Source organism: Crotalus tigris, unplaced genomic scaffold (assembly GCF_016545835.1).
Source record: "Crotalus tigris isolate CLP2741 ecotype Arizona unplaced genomic scaffold, ASM1654583v1 scf7180000019435.32059, whole genome shotgun sequence".
Classification (NCBI taxonomy): domain Eukaryota; kingdom Metazoa; phylum Chordata; class Lepidosauria; order Squamata; family Viperidae; genus Crotalus; species Crotalus tigris.
The window spans coordinates 14,936-30,644 of NW_024097538.1; the positions used below are offsets into that span (position 1 = coordinate 14,936).

Sequence of the window (15,709 nt, forward strand, 5' to 3'; positions counted from 1 at the left end):
CTTTAGAGTGTAGGTTGACCCTCTTTTCTTTGTGGCAGCCCTTCAAATATTGCTGTCATGTCATTCCTAGTTGCCTTTTCATTAAACTACAGATACCCAATTCCTGCAACCATTCTATTCACTAAATATTACTAAATATTCACTAAATCCTACATTCTAACAAAGTAAAGATAATGATGTAATAATTAGGCAAGGCATTCTGTTCCCATTTGGCTGATCTGTGGCTAACAGTGCTAACTAGTGTTGAAATATCTCAACATTTAAGAGCGAGGGAGTATTTTAAGTTAAAAAAAAATCAACTTCCAAAACATAGCAAACTATTAGAATAAAAATTATTAATAGACCATATATTCAAAGCTGTAGCCAGCTGCAATTAAGTTTCTTTTCTTTAATTTTTTAAATAAAATCATTGTTAGCAGTATAATTGCACTGGTGCAGTGCTAGCAGAAAGCATAAAAAAGCTAGCAGACAAAAGCGAAAATTAAACATTTCTGAATAGCAGGAGAGGCACTTATAGTTTTCTTTCTAAACAAGTGCTTTGTGGTTGCATGTGCATTAGAAGAGAGCATGGCTATTTAAATAGAAACACAGAAACAAAATAATGGAGGCAGTTGGAGGCACAATGGAGGTGTCAACTTTGAAAATGAGCATGGCTGCAGCGATTTTCCCTACTCATTTTTGGTTGACACATAGCACGGAGGAAGGGGGGTTTACCAGGTGTTTCACTAGACTAAACAGATTTTCTCCCGTGGAAACGAAGGTCATCGGCTGTTCCCAGGACTGCAGGCTGGACATTTCGTGAAAAGGCCGCCAAGAAGATGAATGGGGGAACATAGTAGCTTGCATAGCTTTAGGGGTGGGATTTCTTAACTTTGTATTAGGGATTGTTATGTGTCTATTCAGACTTGGTTTCACTTTTGACGTGCTGATACTTTGTATCAATAAACATGTTCTTTGAGGAATTTGCAAGCCTCAGAGTTCTGCTTTATTTGTCTCTATCTGTCGGAACCACGACAGGAGGCACATATTGGTCAATAGATACCTGTGATAGTGAAATAGTGAAATATAGCAAGAGTAATATATACAATTCAGGGGAAATCAACATCTTTCCAAATATACGTCATTACTGGAATAGCAGGGGAACAAGCATAGTCTAATGGCTCTAATATGTCCACCAAATGATTATCAAGTATTCAGTGCATAGATGCTGCAAGATAACTAACCAATCATAACTGAGGCCGTAGATTTTATATATTTGTCTTATAATACTAAAAGCATTCCATAGAAACTGAGATGGCTTTAATTTTGCTTCTGTTTTCCAAATATAGCAGAAAATGTCAGTGTTGAAGAATTCTCATCTGCTGCATATAGAATTTGCATAAAATCCATGATACAAGATAACACTTCCCAAAGGTTTTCTTTTCTTTTCTTCCTAGCAAGCAGATGAGAAGGATCCTGGCAATTGAGGTACCTTTTATTTTAGCTTTTCTTATTCGGCTTTGTGCCTCCTTCTCTTCTTCCTCCTCCTCCTCCTCCTCCTTCTGTGTCTTTTACATGGTTATTCATTCTCTATTTTCATCCTACTCCCAATGCATAAAGTCCCATTTATTGAATAAAAAGTAATATTGATTATAAATCATTTTTTTCTCTTTCTTTCTTTTGGAAAGAAGGGTTTGGAAGTGTTTGCGTCTAGACAACTGAAACACAAATCACATCTGTAGCCTTTCTTCCTCTTCATCCTGAATCTCTTCTTTGGAAGGTCCCCGGATTACAACATTCTCATGTTTAGGTTGGAATGTATTTTCTGTCTCCCTAAAAATTAAACATAAAAGGATTAATTCAGTGGATGGTTTTTTTAATTAAAAATAGTTATAATAATTACTGCACTTATTTATTTATTAAACTTCTATGGTGCGCCTATCACCTAGAAGCTAGAATAGTTTGCAATAATCAACTCATAGAATCATTATTGAAGAACATTTAGAAGGACAGCTCTGTTAGCCTATTGTAGCCAAAAAAAATAGAGTCTAGCAGCATCTTTTCAGATTCAGAGTAATAGTTTGGGAAATTCTTGAAATATTAGGTAATTGAGGCTCCAAACTCAATCAATACCAAAGAGGGTGGAGACAGGCAAGGAAGGAGACACCTAATGAAACCAGTTTCTGCGGTCCTTGGTGGTCTCTGAGCTAGATTGTTTTTTTGTAGATGTTTCATTACCAAACTAGGTATAATGGCACTGATGATGTTACCTATTTTGGTAATGAAATATTTACAAGAAACAAGAAAATAATCAAGCTCAGAAACCACCAAAGAGCACACAGTCCAACCCCGAGCTACAAATATTATCTTCTAAACAAAGAGAAACAAAGGAGAGAAACAAAAAGAACAAGTGTGACAAATGGAAAGAAGACCACATAAGAAAAGCAAAATATGAGGAAATGGTCTGAATCTGCAAGGATGGTATCTAAGGCTCAGCATAAGATCATGCTTGCTATCAATGCCAAAAATCACAAACAAAAAGAATCCTTTAGCTATCTCCAGAAGAAGAGGAAAGTCAAGGAAACAGCTGGTCCACTTGTTGGAGGAGATGGCGAGAGGATGACAGACAACAAAGAGAAAGTTGACTTGCTTAGTTCTTACTTTGCAATTGCACAAATTGAAATAGCAGCCCAAATTGTCAGAAGTAGCATTGTGAGGAGTGGACAAGAAATGTAGATCAGAATAAGTATAAAATTGGTAACATAGCTAGTACTGTGGAATGAATTCAAGTCTCCTGGGCTAGATGAATTAAATCTCAGGATGTTCAAGGAAGTGAGAGATGTAGCCACTAGCTAAAGTATTTGAGAAAACCTAGAGAACAAAGGAAAAGAACCAAATATTTAAGAAAGTGGGGAGAAGTGAGCCCAGGAAACTACAGACCAATGAGTTTGACATTAATACCTGGGAAAATTCTAGACAAGATAATTAAGCAATGGGTTTGTAACACTTAGAAACAAATAGAGTGATTACTAGAAGTAAAATTGATCTATTAAAAACAGGTGATACCAAAAAAATCATATTCCTTTCTTTGATGAGATGATTAAATTAGTTGACCAAAGGAATGCTGTGGATGTAGTACACACTGACTTCTGTAAGGCATTTAATACAGTTAAGCACTGTATCCATCTTGATAAAGTGGAAAAATGTGACCACCATACAACCATAGAAAATATGATCTTTAGTGGGTCTTTATCTATATCGAATGCTTTAACTGACAGTTTATAATACACTGGGATGAAGTGGTGTGGGAGTTATTTAAGTAAAAGTTCCATAGGAGTCAAATTACAACTATATTATGAAATAACATTTGTAATATGTCCAAAGCCCATTGTGTTTGTTTAGGCCTTCTGAGATAGCCTGAAACCTGTTGATGCACTTAAACTCAATTTGGCCTGTTTGACTTACATAGAATCCAGAGGGGTATTGCTGGCAAATAATGGCATATATCACATTAGAAAAAGAACATGTAAAAATGCCTTTAACTTTGTGTATGAAGTTTTGGGATTTGCAACAAGCCCAAATGTTTATATCTGTGATATTGGTTCTCAACCTTGGCAGCTTTAAAAAAATGTGGACACCAAAATTCTGGCCGTTGAATTCTGGCAGTTGAAGTCCAGACACCTTAAACTTCCCAAGTTTGAGAAACACTGCTCTACACTAATAAAGTAGCACCATCGCAAACCCCAGCACTTTTGCACAAAATAATTTACAGACACAAATTTGATATCGGGATTCAAAACAAGGACAAAGTAGTAGCAAAACATTTTAATCTCATGAAACATTCCATTACAGATCTCAAAGTAGCAGTTTTAGAACAAAGAAGCTTTACCAGCACAAACGAGTGAGAGAGAGAGCAGTTACTGTAAATAAGCTGATGATGCAGTATTTCTCTACACTCCCACTTCATCCCACTGTATTTTAAAATAAAATAAGTTAAACCACTGCATGCATCTGATTAAGTGAGCTGCAGCTCACAAAAGCTTATATCTTAAAATAAAATGTGTTATTTTGAAAAGATGCTACCGGACTCATTCTGCTTATTGCAGAACTGGAATTGCCAAACCAATTTGGCAATTTAATTTGCTGTAACTAAATCCTGTATTCAGAGGGACTTGGTAAAAAGAAAGCTACAATTAAGTTTGCAGTTCCAAGGCCAATACTTCTTAAGTAGTTCTCTCTTGGACAAGCATTAAAAAGTAGATATGTCACTATTAAGAAAACATTAAATTAATCATTTCAGTTTCCTTAATTCAATCAAATGTGCTATACAAATTTTTTTTTTCTTGTGTTTATTTTGCTTTATATTGTTTATCTGTCAAGCAATTCTTGATCCTTTGTGCTCTTCTGTCTTTCTCTGTTGTTTATTTAACCAGTGTGCCTCTTGTATAAATTAAATCAGATTACTTAGAAACATGCCAAGAAAATGAATAGAGAGGTGGGGCTGGGGAGAAGTAGTTAAATTTTTTTTGGTGTATTCATATACTCAAGATGTTTGATGAATTCATTTATGCAACTCATGCATATCCAAATGTGCAAAAGGTAAAAATGTATTCTACACTTTTTAGGTAATTGTTAAAATCTGAAACCTTCAAAGTGGCTTGGGACTACTTAATGAGAAGTATGTGTTACCAAGTGGTTTGCCAATTCTAAAAAGTAGGGAGCGGCGAGTAATTTCTATTCCAAACAATAACTAAATACGTTGTTATCTGATAAATTTCAGTGTGACAGAATGAAAGATTTTCCTATATTCTTAATATTGTCTTTCAGCAGTTATATTTATATTATCTAGAATAAGCTAAAAGAAAGTCTGGAGTTTTATAATTGGCTTTAAAAGAATGGAAATTTATCACTCAGACCAAGCTTTTCAAATATGTTGAGGGCCATATGCCAAAAGTGAAATGACCTTTCAGCCTGATGTACAAGGGGACTGTTTGGAACACAGAATGTACCTGAAAGATCTCAGGTACTACTTTAATTGCTTAAATTAAGAACCTTTAAGAGCTGCATAAAAAGTGCTTTTCAAAAATCTATTTCTAACTTCAAGAATGATATTGTAAAATAATTTCTAAATTACTATTTTTATTTGATTCGTTCTCCTTTTAGATGTCATAGCTTTTTTCCTGGCAGAATAGATTTATCTCAAACAATTGGTTTATCATTACTACACCTCCTGCCCCCCCCCATAAAGCAGTAATATATTACATCTGAATAGTATAATTTTAAGAAGAATACTTGAAAGCTAGAAAATGTTTTATGGAACGGGAATTAAAATCCACCAATCATTTATAAAGGAAAAGATGCATAGATAGTTTTTAACAATGCACTTGATGAAAGTGCTGAAAGACTGTGCTTGGTTTTGCTATATCAGGCATGAGCAAATCTGTAGGTATAGAATAATATGGTAGTGTCAGAGTCAGGAAAATACTGGCTAAATTTTAATTCACAATATGCAAATTTCCCATTATTACAAGCCATACTGACATTACTAAGCTTTATTTAGCCCAACTGTGAACAGTGCTGCAAATAATCTTAAGGGAAAAAAAACTAGGTGTGAAATTTATACCCTGCCTCTAAAATAGACAGTCTCTCTCTCTCTCTTCCTATCCCATCTCACCCCCACATTTTTTACCAAAGGACACTCACGTTGCCTCATAGTCCTGATTCTTTGATTTCCTACAGCAACAACAATAAACCAAAACACTTATGATAATGATAGCAGCAAGGATCCCACCAACGATCCCAGCATAAAGAGCAATGTTCATGGATGCTGTAGAAAGAAAAGAGTAGCTGTTAGTTATCACAGAACCAATAAGCCCTTCTGCTGTGTTTTGGAAAAGACATTTGTTAAGGATTTGAACATGTTTAAAAATATTCTCCTGAATATCAGCAGAGTACTAAAGAAAGTTGAGTAATTAAGCAGCAGAACTTTCCACAAAAAGAATAAAAACTCAGGGTACGGTTTGCTTGGGTGTAGAGCAGTGTTTCTCAACCTTGACAATTTTAAGGCATGTGGACTTCAACTCCCAGAATTCCACAGCCAGCAATGCTGTTCACCTGTCGCTTCTGTAGCCGGATTTTGAATGGGGACCCCTATTCTACTGCATTTTTTAAAATGTGGATGTCAACCCCCAAAATTCTGAAAGTTGAATTCTGGCATTTGAAATCCAGACATTTTGAAGTTCCCAGGTTTGAGAAACGCTGCTCTACCTTAATAAAGGGAGGAAATACAAGAGTGACAGAATTTATCTTTTACTTTTAAACACAGAGAATCATTTAATTAATACCAGACCAGGTGAGAAATATTTAAAATGGGTGAAATGAAGTTAGGGAAGAAAGTTGACATGTGGGCATGATTGGAATCTTCCATATCATTTTTAAAATATGATTTTTTTTCACTGTACTTCCAGTATCATAGTGGCCAGGAATTTTTGTCATTATTTATAATGGGAGCTGAGAGACTGCTATAAACTGCCCTTGATAAAGAAGTTAATTGAACAGAATCTAGAGCCAAATCTTTTTGTTTATGCATTCCATTTTGTTCATTGGCATTCTGGTAGATGGAACATAATAGGTTGCACAGACAAAATGCATCTAGACTTTTCATCTGACAATACCTTCTTCAGACAGTTACTAAATGTGCTGACATGTCCTTAATTGTGGAGCCACTGCACAGTTGTTTAGTTTAGTGAAAAAGTAGAAGCAAACAATAAAATAGCTCCCTTTTTTCCCCATGATGAAAAAAACCCCACAATTTGAAAAATGTTTTGGGTTAAACTTCTTTTTAAAAGCTATATTTCATCACTTATATTAGTACTCCAGAATAAGTATAGGCTGAAACAAACAAAAAAAGTTAAACCATTTACAAGTATTTTTTTTTAATTAGGGAAAGTCTGTTATGGCTCAAAGATGTGTAATTGGCTCACCTACATAACATATAACCATAAATACCACAAAATATACCTCTTAGAGGCAGAAAAAGAGCTCTGCTGTGGACAAAACATAAATAGAGGATGGTCTGATAATGTCATCTAGGAAGGCCTGTAAAAAGTGAATGAGCAAGAGTCTGTGCTTAATTGTAGGAGAGCACTCCAGAAGGCAACTGCCAGTAAAACATGTAATTCTTATTGTGAGCTATTCTGCCTGATCTAAAAAAACTTATGGGCTTATTTTATCCATGTGGTATTCTCTTCTATTTTATTCTACTCCTTCCAAGCATCTCCAAACACTTACGAGGTCGAATAATAACCGTGATATTGCATTTGTTCTCTCCAACAATGTTCTGGGAAAGGCAGATGTAGTATCCGGTGGTGTTTATAGAAACGTTGTTCAGCATTAGCACTCCTGGTAGAAAACAAGAAAAATGGTCCAATCACATAGCAAAGTTCAAGCAGAAAAATATTTTTTTTCACTATTTCTTACTTTACCATATATAAAGTCAGTTTAGCATGATGATCTCACAGCAGATGTATAACCCCATAAAACATGATTCAAGGAATCCTAATAATGAAGTTCAATTGCTATGTTTGTTGACCTCATTTGCAATCCTTCTAAAATCTTTTAGCACACCAGCTAAGAAGTCAAGAAGTCATATAATGTAGTCTTGTCCCAGTTTTATTTTCAATGATAAGTTAAGCGAAGAGAAAATACCCTATAAACAACCAGGGGCTGGGTTCACACATTGTGTATTGTTCCTTCCCCTTCCACACCTAATCATGACATCAATGTCCTGGCAACATCTTTTTCTGATGATTCTGGATGACATCTCCCTCTTTTCCGCAGGAAAAAAAGTCAGGTTCAAGTCATCCTTACTGCTATCACTCTTAAAGTAACATTCCCCTCACACAGATACACACCTTATTTGAACACAATCCAAGGACAGCCTAAAGGTATATAAAATCTGTCAGGTTTTGTCACCAATTATCTTTGGGAGAAGTTAGATGACTGGCAGTAAGTGGGAACAGAGTCAAGAGACTTAGTATAGCAAAAAGAAAATAGATTTCATACCAGTATAATTTTATCCCTACTCAAAGATTGGTGGGCAGTACTTTAACTCAGCACAATGGGAAAGTCTCATGACATGGTTCATTTACTTTTGACTGAATATAATGTGCAAGCACAGCCATTATGATTGGTAAACCAAGGTTTATAAGTGTGCATGGTATATTAAATCCTTCAGGGAAAGTAATGTATTAAAGGATGTACTATGTAAAAGAACATAATAATAATTAGAACTCAGATAGCTATTCACTAACTGTAATAGCAACTGTGGTTCAAAACTGTATATGACTTTTGCTTTAATTTTCAAACATACAAATTGATTTCTTGTCCTTCTGATTTATTTGCAGATAAGGAATTATATTTTCACAAATCTAGAAATAACATATTTTTAACTATTGCAAATATAAAATGCAGGTGAGACCTTTTAGTGAAATTTGTACAAAGCTTAGCATTCTCTGTGAAATAAATTGTAAACAGACTTGGTGTAGTGCATGTGACTAATATGCTGAATCCATTAATAAACCTTTAGTAATAGAACACAGCTAATATCCCAGCAAAGCCATCTGCCTGAAAATTATATTGGGCTAGCAAGGATCTATGCAGGTTAGGCAAAGATGATCTTATCATCTGCAAAATTTTCTCCATCTTTCTAAAGAATTTCATTGTTTGTGGGAATCAACATTTTAAAATCATAGCATACTGATGAGAGAGGACATTTTTATGGATGCGTGCTTATGCTATAAGCGTTTGGATGAAAGCCATGATGGCAGTATTGGCTGCCAGTTTTGAAGAAATTTCAGACAAGATGTCTTTAGTGGATTTTTTCCAAGTTCCTTCCCCACTGCTTATTCACATGCTCCCTCCTTCTTATCTAAACTGTATACCCCTCAAGACAGAAAAATGTGTTTAAGAAAGTGTTTCATCTTACTCTTGTTACAATGCTGCCTTTTTTTGGGGGGGGGGGATGTGACAAGAGAAATGCAATGATAATCAAAGGGAGCAGTAGCAGTGACTTCGGCAGTTGAAAGTGGGCCCTCAGCAGATCTCGTCTTCTTGAATACCTATCTGTATCTTAACATAGATTGACATTGTAGCGTAGTGATTGAGAAGCGAGATTAATATCCATAAGTCAAGGTTGAAAATCATCCATGACATGCTATGGGTGATTGAGCACTATTTCTTTCTCCTTCATGGGATTACCTTGACTATAACAATAAATGGAGAAGAGACTGTATATGATATTTGCTTTACCTGGAAGAGCAGGAGGCATAGATATGAAATGATATGTTATATAGAAATTTCTAAGCTTCATTCCTAATAATATTTTAAATGTTTCTTTATTTGCCGAACAAAAAAGCTGTAATATGCTATACAATGCATATTCTAAATAGTTCAGGAACAGTACTTAGCTTTCAGTGTTGTGCTGGGGATCATGCACTAGGAAGTAAATAGACCTGGATCAAAGACTACAATTAAATTAATAATTTAAATTAGTTAAATGCCATGAATCTGATCATTTTCCATGCATTTAGTAATTCTTCTCTTGACCATAGGATAAGGAATAAATTGTAATCTAACTTTGAAATATTGCAAGAAATGTCTCCCATAATAGCAACTTGAATCTCCACAAATACCCAGTCAAGCCATTTGTACATTGCAGTATGAAGACCTGTTTTTGAATCAGGTAGGCTGGTTTGTAAAATCAGCCCCTGAACAGAATGAAAACTGCACATTCAAACAGAATGAATGAATAAATAAGGGGGAATTTCCTTTTCATGTAAAACTTTGGACTCAAGCATCATGCAATGGAGAAGAGTGATTGAGTGAAGAAGCAGCAATAAAAATTGTGTGCAATAAAAGACGAGTATAGAAAATCTGCACATATTGATAAGAAAGCATTAACTTGGAATCCTCCATTTGAGGAGGAAATATATTATACATAAATTATTTCCTTTAATATTTTATTGTAATCTATGCTATGTTTCTTATTATTATGATTGCATTCTTTTATTTTTACGCCATTATTTACTGCTTCTTTTAATTTTTTTAGTTTATCAGTTGTGCTGTATTCTCTGTAGACTTTTATACTGTTTTTACAATATTGTTTTATATTGTAGGCTTTTTACATAGCTCTAAAACGAGTTATAGTATGCTTTATTTTATTACATATTGCACAACGAACTCCTACAAACGAACAGTAAAGAAGTACAATAAGTCATTTGTAAATAAAGCATATTGACCAAACAATTTGAAGTTGTTGCTTGCTCAATTTTTGTGTTTTTATGTGAATATTTATACTTTATATACTGTTTCTATTTCAGTCATATGAATAACATTTAAATAGAAAAACAGACAGAGAGATTAGACAATCTTTATTCTTCTTCTATACTGTAAATTTACAGATACTGTTTTATAAGAAAAAGGAGAATAAAAGAAAAAGAAATAAACAATGCTATACAAGTAATTTATTAGCATTTAGGGAAGATTTTCTGATCTGATGCTACCATCTATAGGTCTATCTGGTGTACAGCAAGTATACATTGCTAATATATTTTCTTTCCCAACCCAGTAAAGTCTAATCAAGGCTTTATTTGATATTTTCCAGGATAAAAGCTATCTTCCCTTTTCTATTCATTATAGTGTTGGTGTCAGATTTTGTCCAAGGCCTGTTGTGTTAAACAAGATGGTGTCCTCTTTTATTTCACCTTCAATTATCAGTATATTTCAGTTTACAGAATATTATATAACAGGATAGCATTTTCCAGCTACAGTAAGCCAAGTATCATGTCATACTAAGTATCATACAGTAAAGCTAATGTTAGGCTCATGTGGCGTGTTATGGGAAACTATACAAGCTTGCTATCTCCCAGAATGTGTCACACGAGCTCTCATTTGGTCTAATAATATGGCTGACAGCTCTTTCAACTGTGCAGTTGAAGAAATATGATAACATAAGGGTCAAAGAAAATGAATAATTTTTCCTTGGTGAGATGGTCTGTCTCTCAGTCTAGCTGAGAGAGTATCAAATTAACGAGATATTTGATAGAGAGAAATCACAAACTGCAGGAAATTGACATGGTTTCATTCCTTCCAATAAGAGCCTTGGGCCTCACATTCAAAACGGATGTAGAACACAGATTTAATATATAAAATGCCATTACATTTAACTGTTTGTGATTTCCTTCCCCAAAGTGAGCCCTAACATTTTTGAATGAGATGTTGCCTCATTTGACAATAATGTCTGTATCAGCAAAGTCCAATGTTTTCTTCTACCCAAGTAGCCAAGCTCACACATTTTGGCTTCAAAATTATAGATATTCTAACAGCGTTTATTTATGATACCAGTCATGTAAATGAATATTACTTCAATTTAATATTGTGAGATTTTAATCATGCATGCTCTTACTTCCTGGCAATTAGTGAATACTTTTACTTGTAATAAAATTAATGCATGATGGTTGGTCATTGATCCTTTATCAAAATTTTTGAAAGAGCAAGGAACAGACATTAAAGTACTTGTTTTAATTGCGATGGAACGAGAACCAAGCAATTATTCTGAATTGCTATGGGAATAGAATGATTGTGAGCATGGAACAACCTTCCATTGGAAAGAAATGAGACCTTACAGATGGAATGTTGAGTTACTCATTTCTGCATCATTATATACCATACTGTCCTAAAAGGAAATGAATAGTGGAGAACTACAGGAAAAATAAAGGCATCATAGAAATGCTCAGGAAAGACAGAAAGCTATTTTGTTTTGTTTTTTAAACACATGTAGTCTTCAGTAATTAAAAGAAGGGTACTCATTAGCAAAGCCTCTCTTTCTTTCTCATCCTGCAGCAATATCATTTTGGCTTATTTTTGTAACTTGCAGAAGTGGGGCTTAAACAAAGTTGGTTGTAGATAAAAAGTTCCTATCATTAATATTTAGAAATGGTTATCTCTAAAATTCCTTTAAAACCACCATTTATTTCCCATAAATTGGGAAGCTCTAAAGTTATGAATGAAATTGGCCCTGCAGACTCAGCTAGCTGTATCAAAACAATGGATGCTCAAGTCAAACGTTTAGCAAACCACTGATTGTCATTCACATTTTAAAAGTTCTTTTAAGGCAGAGGATAAAATATGTTCCAGGTGGCTTTTGCATGAGTAAAGAACATACTGTGTCATACTTTTTTTCCATACAGAAAACTATTTTAAAGAAATTCAAATGACCATCCTCATTTTAATGATGAAGACAGACTTAAAATAATACAAAATGAAAGTAAAAAATTTAATTTATATTAATGAGAAGTAAGAGTATACCTCCTAGGGCTTTTCCTTCAAGTGGCCGGCTTTGATTCTGTATATCATAACTTTCCCAGGTATATTCAGGTTTCGGGGATCCTTCTACAGAATTGCAAGTCAGGTTAATATTTTGACCATATTCTGGGTTTCCAATAATGTTGCACACTGGACTGGATGGACGCACTGGAAAAAGAGATGAGAAAAAAACAATAACCATGAACAGGTTCAGTAACATAAGGAGAGACGCATCAACACACACACACACACACACACACACACATATCCCATCCCTAGTCTTTAAATTTTAAGCCTACTAGTAATTCTAGTTCTTCAAATCCATTTATAAGAAATAATATTTTTTGTTAGAGAGATGCAATTTATCTTCCCTGTTTAGCTTGTTCATACAGACGTATGCTTATATAAAAATGGGGGAAATGCCACATTTTGATGACATTGCCCATGTTTCTAGAACAGTGATGGTGAACCTTTTAGAGACTGAGTGCCCAAACTGCAACTTATAACCCACTTATGTATAGTCGGGTGCCAGGTGAGCATGGTCCATTGGATGGGTGTGGCCCATTGGATGGGTGTGGCCAATTGGGCGGGCATGGGCCTTTGGGTGAGCATGGCTTCAGTGGTAATGGCAGATTGGGCGGGACTAAAAAGTTCAATCAATCAATTCCAACTTTGCAAGACTTTTTTTTTTCCCGTGAGAAATTGAAATTGATTGATTGATTGAACCTTTTTTTTTTGCACATGGCAGCAGAGGCCTAAAGTGAAAAGGTTTTATAAAACCCAGATTGGGGCGATGGCGCGCATGCCCACAGAGAGGGCTCTGCGTGCCACCTGTGTCACACATGCCATAGGTTCGCCACCACAGTTCTAGAACATGTCTGAAATTCTTTCACCAGCACTTCCAGTTAAAAAGTGATTTAGCAAATGATGGGAAAGTCCTCTTCTGAGACATTGTACATTCTAGAAATCTTCACAAAAGACAAACTGGGTTCATCTGCCTTCTTGATTATTTCAATTAAATAGCAAAACTGGCTAAAACACTCAAGTGTCATCAGTACTGCTTCTCAAGTATTAGAATACAGTCTACACCCCTGCACTGTACAAAATTTTACAATATACACAACAGTGTGTGTCTATTATATTCCACACTGAATTATTGAAGAAAGTGTTTCAGACTAACTGCGGGCAGCGCTTCCTGTTTACTGTACATACTCTTGAATTAAAATATTTGGCTGGCAGTAATACAAAGGCGTGAATGCCTTACCAAGGACCAAAAGTTCTACGTCAACACTTCTTGAAGGGAATACATCTTTTATCTCGATTAAGCATTCATAAGTTCCATTGTCTTGCATGGTCACCTCATCAAGCGTAATTCTAGCATCACCATTTTTAAAATTGTTAGAGAATCTTACACGACCTTGGTAAGGTGTTAGATATTTTTCAGTACCATTAGACAGCTTCCTAGCAAATTCTCCCTAGATAAGAAAGAAGGGTACATGTTAGTGTAGCAGTGAGATTCCCACTGTTCTGCTAAAGCATAAACAAACACAGTGGGCACTGCTCTTGCTACCCTCTAGGCTTTTTGCCCTCTCAACTTATCTTTTTAAAAAAGTAATGATTATGGTGATATCGAACAAAATTTAAAAGTAAAATCTATTTATATTTCCCAGAAACCACAAGTAATTGTTAATGGAGATTTAACTAAACCATGTAAGATACAAAAAGGAATAAGGCAAGAGAGCCATTATCCTGTCTCTTACTTTAGTTCTTGAAATGTTGAATAGAGACATAAAACAAGAGAGCATCGTGGGCATAAAAATTAAAAAGAGATCACCAAAAGTTTTTGCAGATGGTTTGGGTATTGGTTCTGAAAGATCCTTAAAAGGGAATAGAATTATTAATGGATAAGTGAAAAGAATTTTGTGCATTGGCAAGTTTTAAGATTAGTAAACAGAAGGTGAAGATGTTAACAAAAGAACATCTCATCCTCTGCCATACCCTTCTCCTTTTGACTTCAATCTTTCCCCACATTTGGGGTCTTTTCCAATGAGCCCTCTCTTCTTACATGGCAGCCAAAGTATTTGAGCTTCAGCTTCAATATCTATCTTTCGAAAGAATAGTCAGGGTTGATTTCCTTTTGGATTGACTGATTTGATCTTCCTGCAGTCCAAGGGGGTCTCAAGAGTTTTTTTCCAACACCACAATTTTAAATTCTTCAGCACTCATCCTTCCTTATGATCCAACTCCCACAGCCATACATTACTACTGGGAAAGCCATAGCTTATTACTCTAGACCAGGGGTAGGCAACCTTGGCTCTTTTATGACTCGTAGACTTCAACTGTTCTAGACATATAATTTTCAGGGATCAGGGATTCATGCCCACTGGTCAGTTATTTCAATTAATTATCATGTACTCTACATGGAATGAAGCTGGAACAGATTTTGGACAAGTCAACTACTGAAAAGAAGTAGTTGCCAGACCAGTGTTTAGCATGCACTTTTAAGAGGGTAACTCTGCAGACCTGGATCAACTGTATTGATTTCCAATTGTTTCTAAGCATTAACTGAGAACAGTCTTTGCTTTGTCAGCCTCTATGTAATATGGTACTAGGTTATCTAAAATATACTTCCGCTTATAGGAACTTGCTTTAGTTATTAATAATGGTAAGAAAAGATTCTCAGAATCTTAAAACATTTACTGTATTTTCTCACTCAGACATCATACTTTCCCCACAAATGCATATGCATATATCTTACTGTAATGTTGTTTCCCAAAGACCTTCCTTTCCAAGAGATATGTTCTAGTGTCTCTGTAGAAGTAATTTTGAAGGTGCATGGTAGAGTGGCATTCTCTCCTCTTATCGCTTGCACTGCCTTTGAAGATCCTGATCCTGAAATGACGTGAACAGCTGCTACCACTGGCAAAGATATACACAGAGAGAAACAGAAAGGTCAGATATACCTCTATTATCATGACTGGAAAAACTGCTTTATAAATTTTGTATTCCTGAACACCTTCCCTCCAAAGCATTAAGAAAACAGGAAAAATGAACAGAAACAAAGTCTTTGAAGGAAAACCAGCTTTTGAATAGACACTACTATTAAAATACCCACTACAAAATTACCAACTAATTATACATCTAATTAAATCTATTTATTTAAAAGATTTTAAACATAATTCTGGGAGGCTCACAACAAAAAACAAATAAAGCAAAAAATTAAAAACCCAGATGCCACAATAACCTTCAACAGATACCATTATTTTACTTCAGTGATTGAGTAAAAACGCCAAGTCTTGATGGCCTTTTGGAAGACTAAACGGTGAGGGCCTCCTGGATTGTCCAGGCGATGGGAGTTCCACAAGAT

The 15,709-nt window shown here is 35.1% G+C and overlaps 1 protein-coding gene across 1 annotated transcript; it reads right to left on the reverse strand.

Moving 5' to 3' along the window:
• Window positions 1–373: 373 nt before the first annotated feature.
• LOC120316628 (cell surface A33 antigen-like) lies at window positions 374–15,274 on the reverse strand (the record flags this gene model as incomplete). Its single annotated transcript, XM_039362415.1, has 6 exons — window positions 374–1,812; window positions 5,683–5,806; window positions 7,270–7,380; window positions 12,346–12,510; window positions 13,607–13,817; window positions 15,101–15,274. Coding segments are annotated over 6 exons (888 nt in total), but the record flags the coding sequence as incomplete, so codon positions are not given.
• Between the last annotated feature and the right edge of the window lie 435 nt (window positions 15,275–15,709).